The 23,846-nt window shown below is 38.1% G+C and overlaps 2 protein-coding genes and 1 long non-coding RNA gene across 4 annotated transcripts in view; 2 read left to right on the plus strand and 1 right to left on the minus strand.

Moving 5' to 3' along the window:
- The window catches only part of LOC111872384 (serine/threonine-protein phosphatase alpha-2 isoform), a 26,474-nt gene extending 20,679 nt beyond the window's left edge, over positions 1–5,795 (plus strand). Inside the window, exon 8 of the mRNA XM_023866216.2 lies at positions 626–5,795. Coding sequence (XP_023721984.1) covers positions 626–664 — 39 coding nt within the window. The 3' untranslated portion in view covers positions 665–5,795. The remainder of the gene's footprint in view (positions 1–625) is intronic.
- Positions 5,796–7,058: 1,263 nt separating this feature from the next.
- Positions 7,059–15,079, plus strand: LOC111872444. Of its 2 annotated transcripts, none has more exons than XM_023866378.2 (5): positions 7,059–7,231; positions 10,189–10,311; positions 11,309–11,455; positions 12,303–12,373; positions 14,343–15,079. In XM_023866378.2, exons 1-5 carry the CDS (start codon positions 7,112–7,114, stop codon positions 14,812–14,814), a joined length of 933 nt encoding a protein of 310 aa, XP_023722146.1. In that variant the 5' UTR covers positions 7,059–7,111; the 3' UTR covers positions 14,815–15,079. The 2 variants fall into 2 exon arrangements, with proteins under 2 accessions (XP_023722146.1, XP_023722145.1); XM_023866377.2 differs by having other exon boundaries at positions 7,062–7,231; positions 12,300–12,373.
- On the minus strand, positions 7,994–17,956 carry LOC111872445. The gene is made up of 4 exons (XR_002844230.2): positions 17,860–17,956; positions 15,711–15,823; positions 11,153–11,231; positions 7,994–8,703 (listed from the first exon to the last, which is right to left on the minus strand). It is a non-coding gene; the product is annotated as an uncharacterized LOC111872445 (long non-coding RNA).
- Between the last annotated feature and the right edge of the window lie 5,890 nt (positions 17,957–23,846).

The raw sequence follows: 23,846 nt of genomic DNA on the forward strand, positions 1-23,846 counted from the left end.
AAATTTGACGTGTGCAACATAATCTACATACCAGACACATATCAACGATGTAGATGTTGATAATACGAAGAATGTGACATTGTGTTTTTAAATGTTAAATTTTAGACCGGGTTCAGTGTGGCAGCAACGTTAAGAGTATACACCTGATGATGGCCGATAGAGGCCGAAACATGTAGTGTAGAAAGAACAAGATCAAAGACATATAATATATATGGTTTGCACTTGGGACGGAATTTGTATCATTTATAATATAATTAAATTGCAGCCTTCTAGGACATGACACTGTACTTCAGTAGGTAGGAACCAACAATGAGATGCTGATTATGATGGAGGTAGACTTGATATAATCAAAGTCAACTCCATGGTTTTGGTTCAAATAGTGAGACTTGGTCAGCCTGTCAAAAAAATTGTTACCTTTTGTGGAACCCAAAAGTTCAGTACCATGTTCACAAAAGCCTTTCTTGAGCCAGCTAAATCCCATCCACATATGCATAACCCACTTTTTAAGAATTCATTTAAATATTAATAATAAAATATGCAACATTTCAGTTGAAGATATATGATGTAGTGTTTAGTGTCTTTAATTTTCAAATATTAATATAAATTTTTTTTTCTGACTTTACAGCCATCACGTAAGAAGAAAATATTCGTTAGATTCAAGTGAGGAGATTAAAGATGACTATTCCGGTTTCCAGTCTAATGACAGGTACGGTTATTTAATAATTTAAGGCATTGTACAAGGTGGTCCATAAATCTCACCTCACTCAGCATTATGGATACTTAGTTCTCATGCACTTCTGTCTACCAGAGCGGTATAATTTGGCAATGTGGAGAAAATTGAGGAGCTACGGGCTCCAGTCTAGAACACCAAAATTAATGGTCATGGAAATCCACTGTGCTAACAATGCGACATTCTCTATCTGCTAAAAGTTGGCATCAACTTCACTGACAAGCAGCGGTCCCTCAGTCGGTATAGTGCACCACTGATAGGGAAAATAATTCAGCTTACTATGATGAGACCAATCATGCATTGCAGCAGTATATTGTCCCCTATGTGTCTTTGTCAGTCACAGTTTGTTACAGTCTGTTATATATTTATATAAACTGACACTTTCTCTGTGACTTTAACCCTAAAGAATAAGGCACTAGCTTCCTCCAGACACATTGTGATTGTTAGTTCTACCATGAATCAGGACTGCCATAAACGTCTTATTGAGCCTCATATGATGTAGCCCACTTTCACTGTGTTGCAGCTGTTCCTTACTAACCAGTCATGAACACAGAATGGTTACATGAATGTGCAACCTTGTTCATTCTCATACTTCATGTATTATAATGAAAAGTACCCATTAATCACCTGGGATAAGTATGCTTTGCTCATCATTAGCTAAAACTGTAAAGAAGAAATGACAATCAAATGAGGAAATTAAAGTTAGCCATGTTTTCATGGCGGTGACTATGAAGATTACTGTCTTCTGATATGCAACAGCGAGTATTTTGGTAGGTGATCTATGATAAGCTGCTTCTTTATCAGCTCTACCTTACAGTACGTTCTCCAAAATACTGACTCTATGGCATAACTTCCCAGAAGACAGTGGTCTTCATTTTACCCATGTAACTTAGTAGGTTGGGGAATAAGACTCTAATTGCATCCAAAAACCCCACTGCAGTAGTTACAAATCATTTTAATGGCCATGACTACTTAACACTTGCAGGCATTTGGAGTGTATTCCGTATTGTGTTTTGGTGTTCTGTGTTAGGTCTGTGGTAGGAAACAGAACTGAGAAATTATAGTTGTAGGAATTGTAAATGAAGGGTGATATGAATTTTTATTCAGTGAATTAAACATATATAGGAAATGAATAGGCGAGGATTAAAGAGAACCAGAGTAAAATGAGATTTATGGTTCACCTTGTAGCAAGAGCACATCATAGCACAAACAGAAGAACTTAAGAACATGCTTGTATGTACCAGGAGGTATATGTCCAGTGAAGGAACACCATAGCAATATACAAAGTTGGCCTTCCATAAAATATTTAATGATTCAGTAGAGGCACTCATGCATTCAACTAACGCTGAAATATAATGTATGTACCTTAGTAGCACAACGGACAACCTGCTGGTTTTAATTGGTGATGGAGTGATCATTATATTTGTATGTGTGGTGTGGATATTAAGTCTGGAAAATACATATTTTATTTTATTTCTTCTTTGTTTATTTAGTGAAGCCATCAATACATTAGACTGTAGTGTCTATTGATAGAATGACTTGTGAGTAATGGATTAATGATGTGCAAGGAAGCAATAAGTGTCAGTTCATGGATGAGATAATTTGTTTGTGTGTGTGTGTGTGAGTGATGCAGGAGGGGACAACATTTTCATGCAATTCTCTGAATGAGACAAATGTGTGCAGCGCGTGCACTGAACTGAATCATAACTTTGTCATTGTAAGATTTGAACCAAAAATATGAAGATTATAGTCTTCTTGGATGTGACTGTATGTAGTTTGGTACATAGGTACTAATGTTCTGGACACATCTGCTGCTTCCATCTTCAGTGTATAAGAAGGTTACATGGCATTACACACCAGAAGACTGTAATCTTAATATTTACTGCTGTGAGAACCTCAGGGCTTGTAAAAATGTATTCTGTAAAGATTTATATTGGGTTTATGGCTAAATTCCCTGCACTGTTTTTATGTTACTCTTTATAAAGATATCTGGTTACTCAAAAGAAAGGAAACAAAACTCAAAACTTAGCTAGTGTTTGGTAACGACATCATCATGGTTATATAGCCATGACCCAGTATCTAGAGCACTTTTTATGAAAATGCTGATGTAATACATGACGCTGAGATTAGAATAGAGATGGAAGAACCTTCAAAGGGATAAGTGGTATTAAGAGCAGAAATATATTTATTTATTTATGTATGTATATGTTGGTTGTTGTCATGAATAGTCAGAAAGCATTACTATGAGACAGTGACATCTGCAGGACAGCTGTATGTCCATATGTGTTATATGGTGTCTCAAGTGATGGAAAGTAATTCTTGACACCAAGTTTATGTGGCTAGTGCCGAGTTAAAGATGACTTCTACTCACAAGCCTCCAAATGATGTGATTCTTAAACTGCACCATGCCAACAGTGGGCGTGTTCATTTATTGCCAGCCGTTTCCAGTACCCAGGTTACCATTCAGCTTACATCACTGCCATTTGTTCGTTCTGTTCTTCATCCCTAAACTCCATTCCGTGTTCACTGACATTTCTTTCCACAGGTGGCTTATTCTTTTGCCATGAAAATGAAGGAAGCAGGTTCCTAGTAATTATTTATCAAACTACATGGCGTCACATTTTAGAAAACAGTAATATTTTAAACATTACTTACTTTAGTCTTTGTTTAGTCTGATTGCTACACATGAATAATACAAAATAAATATTGCAACTGGGTGTTGAAAATTGAATCACAGAACTAGAACTAGCTCCAACAATGGTAAGAGATTTTTCTTACCTGCATGCAGTTTTTCAGATGATCAGTCTCAAATTTCCATGCTGGTAACCACAAGTATTGATAAGTGTTGAGGATAAAAGTGTTTCAAAAGGTTCAAGCACAATGGAACCCCCATTTAATTGTCCTTGATGTAACATTTTCTCTCTCTTTTAACATTCAGTTTCCATGATCCTGAATCAATAATCTCAGTGTTAAATTACCTCCGTTTATAAAGCTTCTCTGAATAGCTTTCAAATTCTCTGCTGCCCACAGAAATCTGAAATAGGGGCTTCACTCTATTTTATATTAAATACATTTGTCATTACATAATACAGTAAATACAGTAGTGACATCTATGTTAAACAGCACATATCAATGACTGCTTGTAGTTATTCATTGCTTTATAATATACATTTGATAATTTTTAGTTCTTAATTGATAAATGAATAAGTAGTAAGGTCAATCAATTTAACAGATTTATAGGAGAATACAGTACGTAAAAGTTGGCCTTCACATGCTTCCGCCACTGCTGGCCATCGTTATATGCATGGCCAACACTATAAAGAAATACTTATGTCTGTGTTTGAACATAAGTTCTCATAAAGGGATTTCTGCTAGCATTAGATATTGGGAATGGCTCAAGATGTCTCATGTAAAAGTTCAGTTTGTATTTTGAGAAAATGGTGCCCTGAAAATAGAAGCAAACCTTATGAATGTTATGTTGTTCATTGAGAAATGTTTGAAAGAATATAGCGTTGATTTTAAAGAACTAGAAATTTGTCAACTGTTCCCTTTGAACATATCATATTCATTACAGTATGTATGCAATCAGGAAAAAAGGATAAGAAATTGTTTGTAAGAATATAGCGAGTTGTTTAAACATAAGTGTCTTTCTGATGCCTTAAGCAGGTGACAGAACAGAACTAACATAATGATATTTCACATGGTCAAAGTGATATTACTTTTACTTTTGCATTTACAAATGCACCATTTAACCCAGAACCTGAACTAAGGAATCATGTTTCGATTCCAGGCAACATCTGAGTTTTCTCTAAGTGTCCAGACCAGTTCTGGGGCCCACTCAATTTCCTATTCAGTGAATACTGAGGTACCTTTCCCTGGAGTTAAAGTGACCTACATTTAAGTTCCGGAATGTATCATAACCAATTTGAAGTTGTGTTCTGTTATCTCACAAGTTATATGTATAAGAATATTCTTTCCTTCAGTCAAGAATTGTGTAAGTTTTTGAGAGAAATATTTTTCACAGTTGTTATAGACAGTGTCATGTAACTTCGAACAAGGCACCGCATTCCTTAGACATAAGGCTGCAGCCTTGCTTCTGCAGACTGTGTTATCATATCATATCATAGTTGGGATCCATTAGGATTGAGCAAGAAATAAAAGCCTGTCAGAGATACCTTGAGCATATGCAGAGCAATTCTGAGGTTGGATCATCAGTTATAGTATGAATAAGTATTGTACAAGAATCTGGTCTGTATCCAGATATAAGGTGTTTCATTTGAATCTTCAGATTTATTTTTCCCTGAATTCCCTGAATAACTTATGTAATGTGTCCCTTACATTCAGTAATTTTGCTCCTTTAATAGTTTAAAACATTTGTATTAAAATTTATTTACATAACTCATTGCTGTATTATTTAACCCCTTGGAAGACTGCAGTTGCTAAACATATCACCTACTTTAACAATGAAATAGTCTGCACCTTGTACACATAGTGTATTTATGGGTTTTTATATGAATCTCAGAATAAACTGATTATTTACTCAACATTAATTGATCAAGTCTACTTAATGAAGATGCAGTATGTTCTCTGTGCAGTAGGAACTTCATTTTTAAATATTAATTAGATAACCTCTGTGTATCACATGGATGAAATCTCTGTATAGTGAAACAATTGGACCAGTAATATTTCACACACTGTACTTTGGTAAAGTGTGACTGGAAACATTTTAGATTTACATTTCACTATGTCAAATGTCACATATGGGTTAAAGTTGAATGTGGGTTGGGAAAAAATAGATCCTATTCATGCCCATTATGGCTTCTTGACCATGTAATTTCCTCTGAGGCCAGTGGATTTCTAAACAGTTGCCACATATTGTCCATAGGTTGTAGCTTGCCATCCCTGAAATGTATGACGGTAGGAAGTGAATTAATACAAGAAGTTCCTTCTTGCTAAAAATGTGTTTCACTCTTGTGTGTTGTACAGAGGGCGAGTGGGATCTGTTTTATTGTTTTGATAATTGTATATTTGTTGTTCTTGCAGTTGTTCATTATATCATTCTGTTGAAATGCCTGTCCTTCTCTGAATCCTGTAACCAGGAACCTAACTGAATTCCGTCCTTTCATGTTGGCTAAGGCAGTAAGACTTTTGACTTGTATTCAGGAAGTGCCTGTGCTGAATCCTGACTGAGCTTATTTGTGATTTTCCTCTGTCCTTCCATGCAAATGCCAGTATAGTAACGTCATTTGGCTACAATAATTTCCTTCCAAATCCTTTCTAATTCATTATTCATCCGAAATCCTTCCATTGGACATTATATAGTACAGATCCTGAAAGCATGTAAAATAAGGTAAAGGTAAAATTGCCTCTGTGCTTAATTAATTAAGCACCACACCATGAAGGTATATGCAGGAGTGGATGTATAGATCCACATTTTCTTGACCTTGGCACTAGTTGGAGTTGAGTGGTCAGCTACACGCCTGTTGCTTTACCCCTGGGGAAATGGCCCCCGGTACCCACTGAATAGGGGGTTGGGTGAACTGCAGCACCAGTCTGGATGACTTGGAAAAGAGAGAATTCTTGACCCTACTGGAACTCGAACTCCGATCACTCGGTTGTCCAGTCTGTAGCCAGTCTCTATACCGACTGTGCTATCCCGACTCCCAAGGATCTAAAATAACCAGCAATAAAACTATCATAAATTCACAAATTTCAGCATGTTGTCTGCCTTGTTTGAAAACTGGATGTGAAGACTGTTTTGTGAGGTGAGAGGGCCTACAGTCTAGTTAATGACTAAGACAGGATTGGAAGAACTTGCTTCTACCCAGAAGATGGATGCCATAGGCCTCTAAGTAATGTTGGTACTTATCTACCAAACTACTGTGTTAAAATAAGAGTAAATGTTATCGTGAGAAGGGTGGGTAGCTGTGGTACTTCTGGTGGACAAAGTAGGACTGGGCCAGGCTTTCTCCAAGTAGTTTGGTTTCCCCTGCCATTTCTCATTCCACCAAATTCTCCTTAATCATCTGTCCTCCGTAGGCAGTATAATAGGACAATTAGTGGCAGACTTCCTGAGCGGATCCTGTCCCCCCCCCCACAAAGTAATAATCATTAAAAAAATACAGTACGTGAAGCAGCGGCATGTGTCGGTCTACAGCGGTTGGAGGCGCAGTACTTGCCGTACTTGCCACGTGAGAAGGGGACGTTGGTGGCTTCGAATGTGGACCACTTCAACCAAGATCCATTTACGAAGCTGCTGAAGATAGCAGTGGTAGTAGTGGTAACCGTGGCAAGTTCATTGTTCATGTAAGTGAACAGTTGACTGTATTGCATTTGATGTTGGCTGCCCTGAAGTAGGTAACATGGCGGAATAATTGGTATATGATATGGAGCAGAAAGGGGAAAAGACGTATTCGGCAATCAAATAGTGTGGAATCGTTCTGCGGAACTGTTGTGGCGTCAGTAGTGTGTGTATCAATACAAGTTTTCTTACGAAGAAAGGTAAGTTGCAGTGTAATGAAACTGGTGTCATATCGAGCAGGTTAGTGTTGCAGTGAAGCCGTGTCATTGTGGTGCAGTGACCTACGCATTCGATCTGATCAATAGAGAAGACTTAATTGCATCTTTAGGTTAGTTTTGTGTCGTGTATGACAGATTTTTAGAATGTACTTCGAATCTGTGCTACAAGCTGACGTTTCATTATCTAATAAGATGCATTTTATGTTAATGTAGTAGGTGTGGCAGTTTTAACAATCCATAAATTGTCATTTGTTGGCTTATGGGTGTTTAAATTTACGTGGGATTTGGTTGTGCAGGTTTATTTCTAGTTCGTGGCTGTTTCTTAGAATACCGGTATTAGGTGATACCATCATTACACAGAAGTTACAAAACAATTGTTGCACATTCTTCATAATGCAATTTATGAATTTGGTATTCTAAAATTCTGTGAAGGTTATTGTGTATTAAAAAGGAGGAAGAACAACAGAACTTCGTGAGATATACAGCTCACATAGTATTGTTAAAGATTCGGTTGGTGGAAGTAACAAAAAACAAAGTATATATGTTTGGTGGAAGGACCTATTGGAAAGCAGATGGAGGAATAGGGGGATGTCATAGAATTTTAGGTTGTGATTATGTGAACTGGATTAGCTCTATATGGGAGTGGTAACCACGTGTGTTGCATGCTTTAATGTTGAATAAGTAAATATTTTAACATTTTAGTGAGCAGAGTTCATCGCTGGTTTTTATTCTGTTATTATAGGAAATTAGTTGGTCTCATGAACTGTTGATGAAGAGTACCATTTTCTGGGTTGAAACACTAGTTCAGAGAGAATCTCGCATTTCAGATGAACATATTGACTCTGTCTTAAGGTTTGAAAAATAAGCCAGTCAGGAAACAGGCAGCAAGCTGCAGCATGCTTCTGCTGGTTTCTTGTGTGGCCTACTCTTCAACCCTGAAGATGGAGTTAGTATGTTCCTCTAAAACATCAAGCTGTCTGAAATTCACAGCATTACAACACAGATGGCTCTGCTCTGCATAGGACAGAACTCGTTCACACTGCACAGATGCTTCATAGACCTAAGCCCAGAATATAGAACGTATCATAATAAAAAGTACAATACTGATTTCCAATACAAGTATAAATATAAATACAAAGTCATAACAGTTATTTACATGAAAATAATTGTATGAAAGGACCACTTCATTATTACCTGTAGTCACTGCTGTGAGAAGTCCAGTAAAAACCATTGATCTTTGTAAGCGAGATGTAATGTGTTTTGTTGGGGGGAAGAACCACCTTTTAAAATATTACTAGCAAAATACTCTAGCTTTGCCCAAGTTATGGTTGGTTTCCTTACCATTGTCACACTGTACAGTGGCAAAAATGTTAAGGAATGAATAATCCTCAGCTACTGCATTCAGTCAAGCTGTCAGTTTATTTGTTCCAAGAATCCATATTTGGATATACAACCTACGGATAAAGAACAAGTCAGTAACCACATATTAATGTAACATACATATTGTACATGAGTCAAATATACTATAAAACTTAACTACGTGCAGATTTTATACACATCAACCATACACTACATCATCCAACCTGCAACAGTTCAATACCAAAAGAAACCCTGCATCCAAATTTTATTTAGATTAAGTGAGGACAAGATATTTGTCATAACATAAAACCATAACACACTCACTTCAGAATTAAAGGGACATAAATTCAATGGAATAAATGAAATGTTTCAACAGAAAGGATTTGAAGTCCCTCTTAAAAGAGTTATAATTTTTCTATAATTTTATCTGCCCAGGGACCTTATTATACAAGGTGATTCCCATATTTATCATGCTTTTTTAAAAAATAAAGAACTGTATTGCAATGATTTACATGTAAATTTAGTTTTCTTTGCATATTGTAATTATGGATGCCCAGATTTTTTGTTATAAAGTCTTTATATTTTTTAATAAAATATCACTTCAAGTACGTATAGCGCAGCCAATGTTAAAATATTATAATCAATTATTCTGGCCTGGCCATATATATTTGGTTTCCCTCTCCTTTACAATGGAAGTTGACTAAATAATCTGTTACCACACTTTCTTATACAGCTGTGTAACCAGCAGCAGCACCAGCACTGAGCATGTTAATTTCTACTGTGTGGAGCCTAGCAACAGCCCCACTGTTAATCACCATCTCACTTGTCTCAGCGCCTTTTTGTTGTTTAGGTTCCTGTTGTCATGATCCCATTGCCTTTCTGGCAGATGAAGTAATAGAGACATAAGTTCACCAGCATTTGAACCCATGCACATAACAGTAAAATTAACAATATGTCCTGAAAGCAATGCACACATACTGAAACAGAAATTAATATTAAATCTTTGTGTATGTGTATTGTCTTCAGCATTAGTGATATCTCCAGACAGTTGTCTTTTTATTTATGTGAATTCGTGTATTTTTTATTATGTCTTTCACTTATTGAATAGCATATTTTAAAACTGAAGTGCTTAAGATTGCTTAAGTCTTATATTATTGTGTTGTATTTTAGTGTCCTGCTGCACTGATTTTCATCCGTGATATGTATACAGTGGCCGTCTTGTAGTGCACTCAATTTCACCTGTTACTTCACGACATGTTTCGGCAACATAGTGCCATCATCAAGTGCCCTAATTACGCTAATCTATTGCATTGCTTGCCATTATATGTCTTTATAAACTTTTGAAATACTTTTTAAATAAGTTTATAAACACATATAATGGCAAGCAATGCAGTAGATTAGCGTAATTAGGGCACTTGATGATGGCACTGTGTTGCTGAAACAAATCATGAAGTAACAGGTGAAATTGAGTGCACTACAAGATGGCCACTGTATACATATCATGGATGTTTATATTATTGTTTCGCATTTATGTAAAAACATTTAGTTTTCTTTGTATAATTAATAGTTTTCTTTTTCAGTTTTACAGTAGCCAGACCAAGGCACACCTGGCTGCTGCTCTTGGTGGGAATCAGCTGATTTGTAAGGAAGGCGATGGTGACTCCGTATCAGTAACATTTTCCACAATGAACGCTGAAATCTGGGTAAGTTACATTATTTTGTCATAATTTCTGTAGCATATCTCTTCCCTTGTAAAGTGTTCTACATATTGGCTGAATAAACACAACTTAGATTAGGAGTCGTCTTAATGAATATAAATTTTAAGGAATTTCTGACAATCCTAGAAGTTCAACCGTTAATATAAAAACAAGTTTGGGAAGGACTAATCATCTACTTTAATTTGACATGACACAGACCACATCCAACAGTTTGCCTATCATTCCATGTGTATTTGTTATCATGGTAACATTTTTACTGAGCTTTTGCTTAGTAGTGAAAGGAGGGCTGCATTCTACCGAGCCATTGTCTAGTAACGATAGAGGGTGCACTTATAGACACACAGACTGATGGGAGGGATTTATGAAGTACGCCTTTGAGATGGGCTCAGGTGCCGTGATACACATACAGACTTTCGTAAAGATGGTTGAAGCATTCAAAAGTTAATAGGTCAAATACACAGCTACACAGACAGCATGTTGATAACATAAGTGAATTTATATTGTTTTTCAAAATGGGGCCGGGGGAATCTGAAGCATGACATCAGAATTTGCCTTCAAGAAGTTCATCAGGTTAGGCCTTTGGTTCCATTTTGAACAGATCAGGCTGTTGGCGTTGTTTGTAAAAGTAGATATCTCAGAAACCTCTAAGTTTAGGTTTTCTCCTCTCGCTCTCTCTCTCTGTTGGCACCCTAACATGTCTTGCCTACACTCCTGATACACTGACATTGGGCTTTTGCAGATAATTAAAAGAAAACTTGGAATGTGGGTAGAATTTTAACACTTCTTCCATGTGTTTAGCATTAAGTGTGTGTAGAAACATACTTACAGGTAACTTTGGTGTGATGTACCCTGGTTTGTAGAGTAGACAGACTTTAACATCTGTGAGCCTACACATTGCTGCATCCCTGAAAACATAATTGTCAGTAGGAAATTCATAAAAAATATTCATACTCATGATTCGATATCTTATATTGTCACACAGCACAACTTGGAGACGATGAAGGTGGAACCAGGGGTGGTTCATGAGACCTACTTAGCCCCTGCTTTCAAAGAAAATGAGTTAGTTGAAGTGAAAGATGTGGGTTGTCCTGTATCAATAACATTCCCTGTAGTAAAGACTGAAATCCAGGTAAGTTGTATGTTAGCTTCTGTAAAAATTACTGTCTTGTCTGAGTTTTACAAGAACAGAACACCTTGATATACGATATACGGATACATGACATATGAAACAGTGTTTTGATTTGTTACAGTTACTTTACACAGAAAGCTCAATATATTTTCATTTCACAATATATTTAGAATGTTGTATTATAGTGTTCTGTTGCACGAATTTAAAATATGATGTATGAGATAATAGGTTTTAACAAGTTTTAAATACATAAACTTTATTATTATATAAGGATGCATGCAAATTTAATATTATTTGTAAGTGGACGTATAAAGGCAAGCAGTGAAATAGTTGACGGATCGATACACCTGAAGACTGTTAATACATACACATTATGTATATTTAGAATGTCAGTGCTGGATGTGGGGCTCCCACAGCAGTGACCATGAAGAGTACTGCTATCTTCTGGGATGTGATGCCATGTAGTCTGGTAGTTTACTGTCATTTAGGGGGGAACATACTGTTTCCATCTTCATGGTTGAAAAAATGCTAAGCAAGATAGCATACTTTCTGTTTTCTCACTTTTCCTCCCGGAAAAAATATTTCCCACAAGCGATGAAAAACTGTGTTCCTTAAAAGGACGGCTTTCCTACCCACTGTTCCTATTTTCCTGGCTCGGGCTTCTTTTCTTCCCCTTCCATTGGGTTTCTTGAGAACCTTTCTTGCAGTCTGCCTGAATCTTCAGCCATGAATAGCAGAATGCTCCTCCAAGATTCTGCTAAATATGTTTACAAGACTGCACAGTGTCACAACCCAGGAGACAACAGTCTGAACACATAACATGCTAATTAGCCATGATGTTCAGCAGGAGGAGCTCTGGGATTTTACTGCCATGAGAGATGTGCCATCAGAAGTGACAGATGAAGCGTGTGTGTTCAGGTGAGGCCATTATCGGATTTACTGCATTAAGTGCTACATTTTTATCTTCTTGTTACCCATCCATCTCCTTTCTCCTAGTTCTCCCTGGTTTTCCTTCATGACCATGTTGCAGGAGTGACAGTAGTAGTGGTAGTGCCAGCAGCAGTGACAGTTGCAAATTAGAAGGAGTTCGTTAAGTATATCATCATTGGTGGTCGAGTGGTAAAAGTCGCCATTGGACCCAAGGTTTGTGGGTTCAAACCTGGCCAAGGTCAATGTTTTTTTAGGGGGATAAACATCTAGCACAACTTTCCTTGTAAGAGAAGTAAAATTAGAGGTCCCATGTTGTATATTTATGGCATATGAAAGAGAGAATGAAGCCCACAAAGCTCCCTGCTGTACTCCTAGATGTAACTGCGGAGATTGACAGACAAGCGGGAACAGCTGGAAAATTGCCTAACACAAGTGACGTATACTGGATAACATAACTTGCCCAAATGGTGTCTGAATAGAAAATGAGTTACAAATATGCCAGCCAGCCAGTTGAGGTTAAAAGCACAAATGACAAAATTGTCAAAGTGCAGCATTAGAAACCAACCGTCATCGTTGTTGTTGGTAGTAGTAGTAGTAGTAGTAGTAGTAGTAGTAGTAGCAGCAGTAGTGATAGTAGTAGTGGTGGTGGTGGTGGTGGTGGTGGTGGTGGTGGTGGTGGTTGTGGTAGTAATAGCAGCAGCAGTAGCAACTATAAATAGGCCATGCCATACCTCAAGTAGTTAGTTGCTGGCTTCCCATCGCGGTGGCCCAGGTTCGATCCTGGGTCTGGTCAAGTGGGATTTGTGGTGGACAAAATGGCGCTGGGGCAGGTTTTCTCCGAGTACTTCAGTTTCCCCTGCCAATCTTCATTCCACCAATTGCTCCACAATCACCCTCACCTATCATCTGGGGCTGGTACAATAGACCAGAAGTGGCCGCAGTACAAGGGACCTAGTCACACCCCACTAGCAAAAAAAAACAAACTAAATAGTTGAATACGCGAGTTCTCATACTGATAATGCACCATGCCTACCACCTAATTCAAGGATCACTGATGCGGTGAAGTATATATTACTTCATTTACAGGTTAAGGTCCTTATTTATGACATTATTTCACTTTCTTTATATGTAAACAGTGTTTATGTTTCTGTATGTTGGTATAGTTCGCTTGCAGACTACAGGCCATGGAGTTTTATTTTTTATTTTATGTGCTCCTAATAACGTAGCATCATAACTCTGTGTGTTTAAGGAGAATCAGAAAGCTCTTGGCACTTTTCTTCAGATGATTCAGCCATTATGAGTTAATACAAAAAGAGTAAATTAATAATTATATAATGTAGTTACTTGCTTCTGTGCATAATGTTCATCACTATGTAAAACTACCCACATGCTGGCACAGGCATGCTGTGAAGTTGTGTCTGGGAAATAGAAATGTCCAAGGGATCTGCAAGAAGAATGTTCAAGACTCTAAGCGATGTCATCCAGTTTCAGCTTTCTCCTGACAAAAACAGCAGAGCGTTTTCAGCATCTATTGTAAACTAGGTAAAATGTGTTTGTGGTGTGTTAGCAGTAGTTGGTTCTAAGGTGTTCTGATGTTGGTATATAACACCGAGGATTACTGAGCTTTTTTTTTTTCTTTTAATTCGGCCATCATCTGGTGCTTGAGGGTCGCTCTTTCTGATGAACCCAACAGAATAGGTGGCTCCAGCCCTTTCACCTGAGGATGGAAGTGGATGCAGTTTCCAAAACGTTACATTCTATAGAATGCTCGACAGTGTACAAAGTCCAAAAAATCAGTAATCGCAAGTGCCAGTAATAGGCACGTGTTCCAAATCTTCACAGTATGCCTAAACTGGAGGAATGTCTGACACTTCACCTGAATGACTGCAATGTTTATGAAAATCTCTTTAAGATGATCACACTCTGTAATTGTTATATATTCTGATATATGTTACAGTTTGGAGGAGCTGGGTGTTATACAAGACAACCGCGTTTGTTGTGCCACCCCACAATTGAACACAGATAGTCAAAATAAACCTCATGATAGTATTGATATTGAAGGTAGCCCCTCAGACTGTGTTTTCATAGGACAGGAGCAATACAAACAGAAACCCAGTTATGTTACTCACCCAGGAGAAACATCACTTGGAAGTGATACACAAAGCAAATGTTTATCTGAAGAAATGAATCATGCAAAACAATCTGGTAGTCAGAGAAGGAAAAAGCTACATTACTGTCAGTTTTGTGCTATAGTATTTCCTAGTTACCACAGTCTTTTACAGCACAATTGTATTCAAAGCAGGAAAGAGGGACTGAAATGTAGCATATGCAATGAATGTTTCTTTGAAAAAGAAACTCTTGCAATACATGTCCTTGTTCATTCAGGGACTCTGTCTTTCTCACGGTGGAGGAAAGCTGTTGATATGTGATTCATGCAGACACGTTTCCCAGTTCTCGGCATCAATGCTGACAATTAAGGTGACATGTTCCTCTTGAACAATAACAGTATACTGGACTGTCAAGCATCACATCCCAGAAGACAAGAATCTTCACGGTCACTGCCATGAGAAGATGAAATCTGATAATTTATGTATTGTCTTTTAGTTTGGTATTTAGTACCAGAAATGTCACTACTGTATTAAACTGTAATTCATATAGCAAAGAATTATTAAACAGAGGGCATGTTGAGCATGATATGAAAATATTTTTTGCATGTATGTGTGCAAACTTCAGTTCACAAGATTCTGGTATATGTTAAGAGAGAACATCATACTTAGTCATACTGTACTTACATCACTGTGATACACTGAAACCGTGATTTAGCTAGGCACTTGAGAAGTTCTTGGAGGGATATGACATTTATATTAAGATACTAAACTTAGTAGACTAACAATATGCAGTAAATGGTGCTAATCTCTGTACCCTGTGAACTTTCATTGGCAATGGTGGACACTGTAAGGCTTTCCACTGCCATCTTCTGCTTATATTCATAAATATCTCCTAACATGCATAAGGGCAGAATACCAAGTATTTATCTTTCATATATAATGATTATTAATGCATTCAGTGTGAACATATGTATGTTTTTCTGTCACCTTTTAGAGACAACTTTTATTTGTGTTAATGCACTTATTTTTTATTATATTTAAATTATTTATTTGCCTTTTTCTCTTTTGTTTCTTTAGTTGTGCTTTGTTGCTTTCTTAGCATGTAAATAAATAAATTATCATGATAATATATTCTCAATTTTATTAGGGTCCTTACAGCCCTTCAAATAGATCCACAGGCTTTGATTTGAACACTTTTTGTCTTCATAGAAACTTACATGGAGATAAGGGTGATGGAGCAACATAAAGAAATATCTGTAGCCTTGAAGTGATTCAAATTACAGCGTTGAGTTGTTGCTCTGTAGCAATGCCCAGGAGGCCATCGGAATAACTGAAACGTTTAATGCAAAAGGGTTGTGACTCTGTTATCAACTTTTTTAAAACCAGATGATTAATACAGAACTGGTAGAGCACAGTAGGTATAATGTCAAGACTACGGGCTGGACAGCTGAGGGGTCGGAGCTCCAAGTCCTGATACAGGCAAAATTATTTCTCCTCTGCGTGTCGTTGAGACCAGTCGTGTGGCCCACCAACCTCCTATCCAGTAGATACTGGGGGCCCTTTTCCCAGGGGGTAAAGCTGCTGGGGCATGAAACTGACCACTCACCTCCAACTAGTTCTGAGGTCAAGAATACATGGATCTATACATCCACTCCCCCATGTCTTAATGGCATAACTGTTAATTTAAATGATTAATACAAATTTGTAATTACGAGTGAGTTCACATAATCGTTGAAAGACACTACTCTCACCCTGTGTGTACTGTCTGTGTAAAACATCTTCGAGGAATGTCGGACCTTGAATAGGGAGCGTTAAGAAATAAATTTTGTGTGCAACTACATCTTCAATACGTGACTCTGGTTCCTGTCATAGGTTGAAAATACAACAAGCAACTTTCTGATGGTGATGTAATGGCCTACATTATTACCTGATGATGACATAACCTCAGTGATGTTTTAGGGAAAGTATACTGAAGCACCAGTCGTACATCAGATGTTAAAGACTGCCATATTTTGGAGCCATACCTGTCTTGCAATAATAAACCTTTCAGTTTTGTGTTTAATAGATCCTTCCCCTGTATCATAACAGTTATAGTCTCACACATTATTTAACGTTGACCTGTTGAGGCCTTCTCCAGAGTTTGGCTAACAGTGACTGCTTATGTAGTATGTTTCCTGCTACCTTCAAAGTTAAGAACATTCTTTCCCATCAGCAAACTGAGGGTATGCTGTGCCATGCCATGATGACAAGGGATCAACAGTGAGTAAAGGTATATTTGAATTTTCTTTCAGTTTTCTCATGTGATAAATATCTGATCAATGACAGTTCTTATAACACCTGTGATTTGCTTTTGGGTTACTTCAGTTATTTCTGGAGGCCAAAAATAGGAGTTCAGCAAGTAATGAAACACCATGCTAGGATCACATTCAGTCCATGATACTTAAAAATTCAGTTCCAAAATTAAATTGAGATATGGAATTAGGAAACACATGAGATTGTGTCCACAGAAAAAGAAAAATTGTGTTTACCATTATATAAGTTAATATCTTGTTCACTTCATAAGAATCTAATACCAGACTACACTCTTACATGAAGCTTCCTTCAAATCTTTGCCTCTGAAATGTGGGATAACATTTTTTGTGCATGAGGTCAACAGGGCAGAAGTCTATGAAAATAGTTTATTATGTCTGTCTTCATATTGTATTTTAGCATGACCTCTGTGATCTGCCCTATCAGTAGGCATCTTTCCATTCATATACACCAACACACGTGTTTTCTGTCTAATGTACAAATAAAGGTCAAGATACCTCGCCCCCTAATCCAAAAGATAACCAAATACTCCAGATGATAAAAATAAGTTTCGAAGACCTAAACTGGGAGCTATTGTGAAGTCTGTGATGAACTTTCACGTCTCGTGTCTGTTTGGCATATGAATAGTTCTCGCCTGTTCTAGAAATAGTTATAAATTGTGACTAGAACACGACATTAAATAGCGTTAAAAGACGCTGGTGCTTAAACGTTTTATAAACTATATAATCTGGATGGATAATTCCTTAAACCCGTTTCTGAAGCCCCATTTCGGGAAAATTCGAACAACTGAAAGAATGTTATTCAACAAGCTTTCATGTACACAAGAAACTGAACCGAAACCCAAGGGCAGTAACGTGTGGTTACAAGGCATTTTTACATAAGTTCCACGTGGTTGAATGAAAGCCGTTGAATTGTATGGAGGTAATATGTATACGTTTGTAAGCCCTCAGGTTTGAACCTAGGTCACTACCACTTGCAGTGCATTTACAATTTTTACTATGCAACATTTAGTAAATCGTATAAATTCAGAATAGTTAGCCCTTGGAATTTACTTACTGACAAATATACAGCCGCATAAACTACTTCAGTTTATATTATGAATTCTTGCAATAAATGTACTGGCCAATTATAACCTCACATAGACCTTGAAGCAAAGCCGTCTATGAAGCTATGAAGGGAGGGTTTAGGGGAGGTGTCAACTCCTGCACCTGTGCTCGTCATTGGCTATCGTCAATGCTCGAATAAATTGAATTTGGCTCCATTAATAAGTACGATATCTCGATTAATTACGTCAGAGAATGTTGCACCTGAGTGAGACAAGAAGGAAAGTGTTTGTTCAGCAAAATTTTCAATTTTTTCGTACATATCTTGTGCAGTAGAACAGTATTCAGTGCCGTGAATTGTGCTAATTAGATGATATGCAAGATTCTGTGATTTGATATAAACTGAACCGAATTAAATGAGGCGTGAAAACGTTCGGAATCAACTTTGCATTAGTTCGCTTGCCGAACAGTAAGTGTTGGTACTTTCACAAGTTATTTGTAACAATAACGAAATATTCGTTATGGCGTTTATGATATTTCCTAAATTCTGGCATTATGACATCGATATGATTTGTATGTAAGTGTATACTTACAATTATGACGTCAGTTATTTGTTACGACAATTAAGTGCAAAGTTCGTAGCCGTTTTGGAGACCTTTTCTTATGATAAGAGAGGTTAAATATTCGAGGTATTCTAAAATAAACAACTTATTTAGAAGTTTTCAAAGTTTTTTGTAAGATTTTATTATCAAGACTAGTTCGTTGCTCGCAAGGAAATTTCTTATGGTCCGTAAATATATGAACTTGTAGAACTTACTTGTATTAGTTCATAGCCATTTTGGATTTCCGGGGATTATGGCGCCATAAGGAGCATACCAAAAATAATTAAATAATTTGCATAATATTTTGGATTAATAATTACGGTGATTTATAAAGTTCAGAACAATTTATTCTCGAGATTTTAACATCAGACGTTCAGTCATAGGCTTATTGCAGTCCAAATGTTATTTATTATAATATTCATAACTTACATAAATTAAATCATTGCCTTCTATGTGATGTGGCCATTTCTGTATCAAGTTTTATTATCAAAAACTATACAGTTGTATTCACCATTTTCTAGTAACAATGACGAAATAATTCCAAGGCCAAACAGTAGATTTAAATAGTTTGCAACGAAACGGTGAATTAATATGATAATACTAGTTACAGGATTTGATTTTGCTTTATAATGTAACAGCGAGATGTTGGAGAAAACTGCATAATGAGAAGCTTCATAACTTGTGCTCTTCTCCAAGTATAATTAGAATGATCAAGTCAAGGAGGATGCGGTGGGCAGGGCATGTAGCGCGAATGGGGGAGAAGAAGAATGCATATGGGATATTGGTAGGAAAGCCAGAAGGAAAGAGACCACTGGGAAGACCAAGGGGTAGGTGGGTGGACAATATTAAAATGGATGTTAGAGAGATAGGATGGGATGGTATGGATTGGATTGATCTAACTCAGGATAGGGGCCAGTGTTGGCTCTTGTGAACACGGTAATGAACCTTCGGGTTTCATAAAATGCTGGGAAGTTCTTGAGTAGCTGCAGAATTGGCGGCTCCTCACGAATGGCTCAGCTCCATGAGTGAGGAAGTAAGTAAGTAAGTAAGTAATAGTGATATTGAAATCTGTCAGCATTATGGTGAACAAAATTATATATTCACATAGTTCAATTACTCCGCTACACGCGTTGCTGACTTGCATTCAGAGGACACTAAGATTGAATCCCAGCCTGGTAGCATAGATCGTTAGTGAAATTCCGTCCGTAAATCCTATATTCTGAATTGTAAAGAAATTTGTCAGAATATTACGATTATATGAAGAAAAATACTTTTGAGTTAAGTTTATGATCGAGTTGTGCCACGAATCACCCTGGGAGGCCGGTGCATAAGGCTGAGAGCTCAAGGCCGCGCCATAGCTCAAGCGGTTAGTCGCTGGCTTCCCACCGCGGCAACCTGGGTTCGATCCCGGGTCGGGTCAAATGGGATTTGTGGTGGACAAAGTGGCGCTGGAGCGGGTTTTCTCCGAGCCCTTCGGTTTCCCCTGCCAGTCTTCATTCCACCAAATTCTCCATCATCATAATCACCCGGGGCAGGTACAATAGGCCAGTCAGTGACCGCCGTGCCGAGTGGACCCAGTTGAACTCCACCCCCCCCCCCCTAAGTGAATTAAAANATTAAAAAAAAAAAGCTGAGAGCTCACCGCCATCTGTGAGCCCATTGCATACAATATGTGGGAGCCTCGACGCCTCACATCCTGTGGGTCTCCACGGCTTGTTACCTTTATACGTGTGTGATATCATATTTACGACGGATATTAAACTTTTTGAAGTGATCTAGTTGCATGAATATGATGTTTAATTCCTTCAATATGACGGTAGTTTGCAGCTTCGTTCCAACAACAATACCAGAGACCTCACTTGGGTCCAGTATTCAAATTATGCCAGAGTTTTATATAGAAATTATTTTGTGGCAATTTCCACACATGATCGTACAAATTACCAACTTTCTGACTAACAAAATAAAAACTAACGCTTTTTTAACATTCTTCCTGTAGATTTCTTTCTTACCTTGTGTATGGTCGGCAAACGCTAACATTTCAAGATTTGGACGTTCATATGTGCCGATTGCCGCCTAGTGGGTTGGGTATGGAACAAAGAAAATAAACATACGAAATCTTTCAGTTCCCTTTTAAAACTCACAGTGCTCCAACGAACTTCAGGTGCGCTGTGTATATTAACGTATTTAAAATTCCTCTTACTTTTTTTTAATTCGCTTAGTGGGGGGGGGGCAGTTGGGTCCACTCGCCACGGCGGCCACTGATTGTCCTATTGTACCTGCCTCGGGTGAATATTATGATGAAGAATTTGGTGGAATGAAGATTGGCAGGGGAAACCGAAGTACTCGAAGAAAACCTACCCCAGCGCCACTTTGTCCACCACAAATCCCACTTGACCAGAACCGAGTTTGAACCCGGACCGCCGCGGTGGGAAACCAGCGACTAACCGCTTGAGCTATGGCGCGGCCTTTCCTCTTACTTACTTACTTATGGAGCTGAGGCCTTCTGAGGAGAAGCCAAATCTGCAGCTACACAATTTCCCAGCATTTTATGGAACCCGAAGGTTCATTACCGTGTTCACAAGGGACCTCCACTGGTCCCTATCCTGAGCCAGATCAATTAAATCCGTACCATCCCATCCTGTCTCTCTAGGATCAATTTTAATATTGTCCACTCATCTACGCCTTTGTCTTCCCAGTGGTCTCTTTCCTTCTGGCTTTCCCACCAATATCCTATACGCATTCCTCTTGTCTCTCATTCGTGCTACATACCCTGTCCACCTCATATTTAAAATTCCTCTACCACTGCAAAATCACAATTTATGAAGAGGGATCTTCCGCTACACGAATGTTTCTGAGACCGTGGTGCACGGTTCGCTGTTGGTCCCCAGCAATTCAACAGAGGTCATATTTAAATTATTTCGGTTCCCTGAAATATCGGCGTTGTAATTCATAATAATAATAATAATAATAATAATAATAGTTATATTTTATACAAAATCATCAGAATCTCAGAATAGAACGCAACATATGCGAAGTTTATAAAATTAAAAAGGTAGGTTTGTCCCTGTGCTTAATTAGTTAGGCACTGTGGCATGAAGACGTGATGGAACGGAGGTATAACTCCACCATTCTTGACCTCGGCACTACATGGAAGTGAATGATCAGCTAGCTCAGTCGGTATAGCGACTGGCTATGGGGTGGATGGCCTGAGTTTAATTATCCTTTCGAATTTATTTTTCAGATTCTTGTAATTTGCATTCTTCTGTCATAGTGAGAGCACGGCATAAAGCAGCTTATAATAGGATTGCTTCGGATGTAAACAGTAAACAGTTTTCTCTAAAAATGTAAATATTATATACCGACAAGCTGTCTGTGTGAATTTGTTTGCATTTATATATTTCAGGTTGTATTCCACGACAAGCCATGTGAAAATTAAATTATTAAATTTCAGAGTTTAATAAACGGAGGTTACAGCCTCACATTAATAAGAATGTCTGACATCACTTCTTTTATTTTAGTAAGATAATTTAATTCTGTCATAAATTAAAGCTGTCCCTGTAACAGGCCCATAAGGTTATGTGACGTTGAGGCGCCCACATTTTGTAGACAGTCGGCTCACAGATGGCGGTAAAGCCAGCTTTACTCACCGGCCGCCCATTACCCCCAGGAAGATTCATGGTACTTATTTTTTTAGAGGTTGAGTCGACCTCAGGCCATAGTGTGGCTGGAAAGATTAGGTCAATTGAAAAATCCAATGACCCATCGAACCCGCGACCTCGCGGCTTGTAGAGTAGTGTAATTCCTTCGAAAGTTCGAAGTCGGAGTTCGAGTCCTCATGGGGCAAGAATTTTCTCGCCTCCACATTGTCCAGACCGGTTCTGGGGCATGCCCAGTTTCCTACCCAGTGGGTACCACGGGTAAAACGGCTGGAGAATGAAGCTGGCCACTCACCTTCAACCAGTGCCGAGGTCAAGAAAACGTGGATCTATAAATCCACTCCCCATACGTCTACATGGCGTAGTGCTTAATTAGTTAAGCACAGGGAGAACTTTGCATTAGTACCTTCCACTTTGGATTTTGAAGACAGTAGTTTCTTACAATCGTCTGTAGACTTTGTATTTGTGAAGAAATGTTGCAAATGAAAGGCATATTCGGCAACAAGAAGAAACTGTTTAATGTTTGATGGACACTTGACGAGATCTTTGTATAGGAAATACGGCCCATTATACGCTTATCGAAGATATTAGAACAACGAAGGTTCTGTGTTCATCTTCGACTAATTTCTGTTTATATTAGATTGTGCATGTCAAGGACACAGGATAACCTAAAGCAGCAATTTGTGGTGTCAAATGGATGACATGGGCCATACTGCTCTGTGGGTACAGATTAGGACGTGGGGTTTAAAATAACTTTTCTATTGTGTAGGGGCTAAAAAATTTTAATGATTTCGATGCTTCTACATGAACATAGGGTTTTGTTTATGCCGTGGACACTGCCATTTACATCAATAATATAAAAATCACTGTTACTTACTTACTTACGGAGCTGAGCCCTTCTTGAAGAGAAACCAAATCTGCAGCTACTTAAGAATTTCACAACATTTTATGGAACCCAAAGCTTCATTACCTTGTTCACAAGAGCCCTCCACTGGTCCCTATCCTGAGCCAGATCAATCCAATCCATGCCATCCCATCCATTTTAATATTGTCCACCCACCTACGCATTGGCCTTCCCAGTGGTCTCTTTCCTTCTGGCTTTCCCACTAATATCCTATACGCATTCCTGTCTCCCCCATTCGTGCTACATGCCCTGCCCATCTCATCCTCTTTGACTTGATCATTCTAATTATAATAAAAAATCACCACAATTTCTCTTGTCATCTCACATAAGTTTTACTGTATAACATTTTGCGAATGAACTGTTTATATTTCCGATACGCTGCAAAGATTTGCAGATTTCCAAACAAAGCCTTTTTTTGCAGTGTTATTGCATTTTATGTTTATCGTAAAACTTTGTACGAATTAATGCCGTGTTAATAAAGCTACTGGTTACATTCCCGCTGTGAAGTGAACATACGTATACACGTCTATTTGTGCAGTGTTACTGTTACATTTCAAAGTACTGACTTTACATTATTCTTTGTACCAACTCACAAGAGGTTCATGGTTAGGATAACGCGTTGTGCCATGTTCGTGTGCGCGCGTGTGTGTGTGGTTTCGACGGCTCTCCGAGTGTTAGTAACATTGTGTTGTGCATTTCGTTGGATTCCCTCAACGTTTGCAACGTTCCAGTGGAAACATCAGCGTCCGTCCGATGCAGACTCCGAACCCGGGACCACGGTAAGCGGAACTCCACACTAATCATAACGTGAACGCCAAAACAGTGTCGGCTGATTGAG

Source organism: Cryptotermes secundus, unplaced genomic scaffold, assembly GCF_002891405.2.
Source record: "Cryptotermes secundus unplaced genomic scaffold, Csec_1.0 scaffold247, whole genome shotgun sequence".
Taxonomy (NCBI): Eukaryota; Metazoa; Arthropoda; class Insecta; order Blattodea; family Kalotermitidae; genus Cryptotermes; species Cryptotermes secundus.

Coding starts and splice junctions, on each gene's coding strand:
- LOC111872444 (XM_023866377.2), top strand. CDS start 7,112: ATGATATGGAGCAGAAAGGGGAAAAGACGTATTCGGCAATCAAATAGT. Junction 10,312..11,308: donor CAATGAACGCTGAAATCTGG/GTAAGTTACATT, acceptor ATTGTCACACAG/CACAACTTGGAGACGATGAA. Junction 11,456..12,299: donor TAGTAAAGACTGAAATCCAG/GTAAGTTGTATG, acceptor CATGATGTTCAG/CAGGAGGAGCTCTGGGATTT.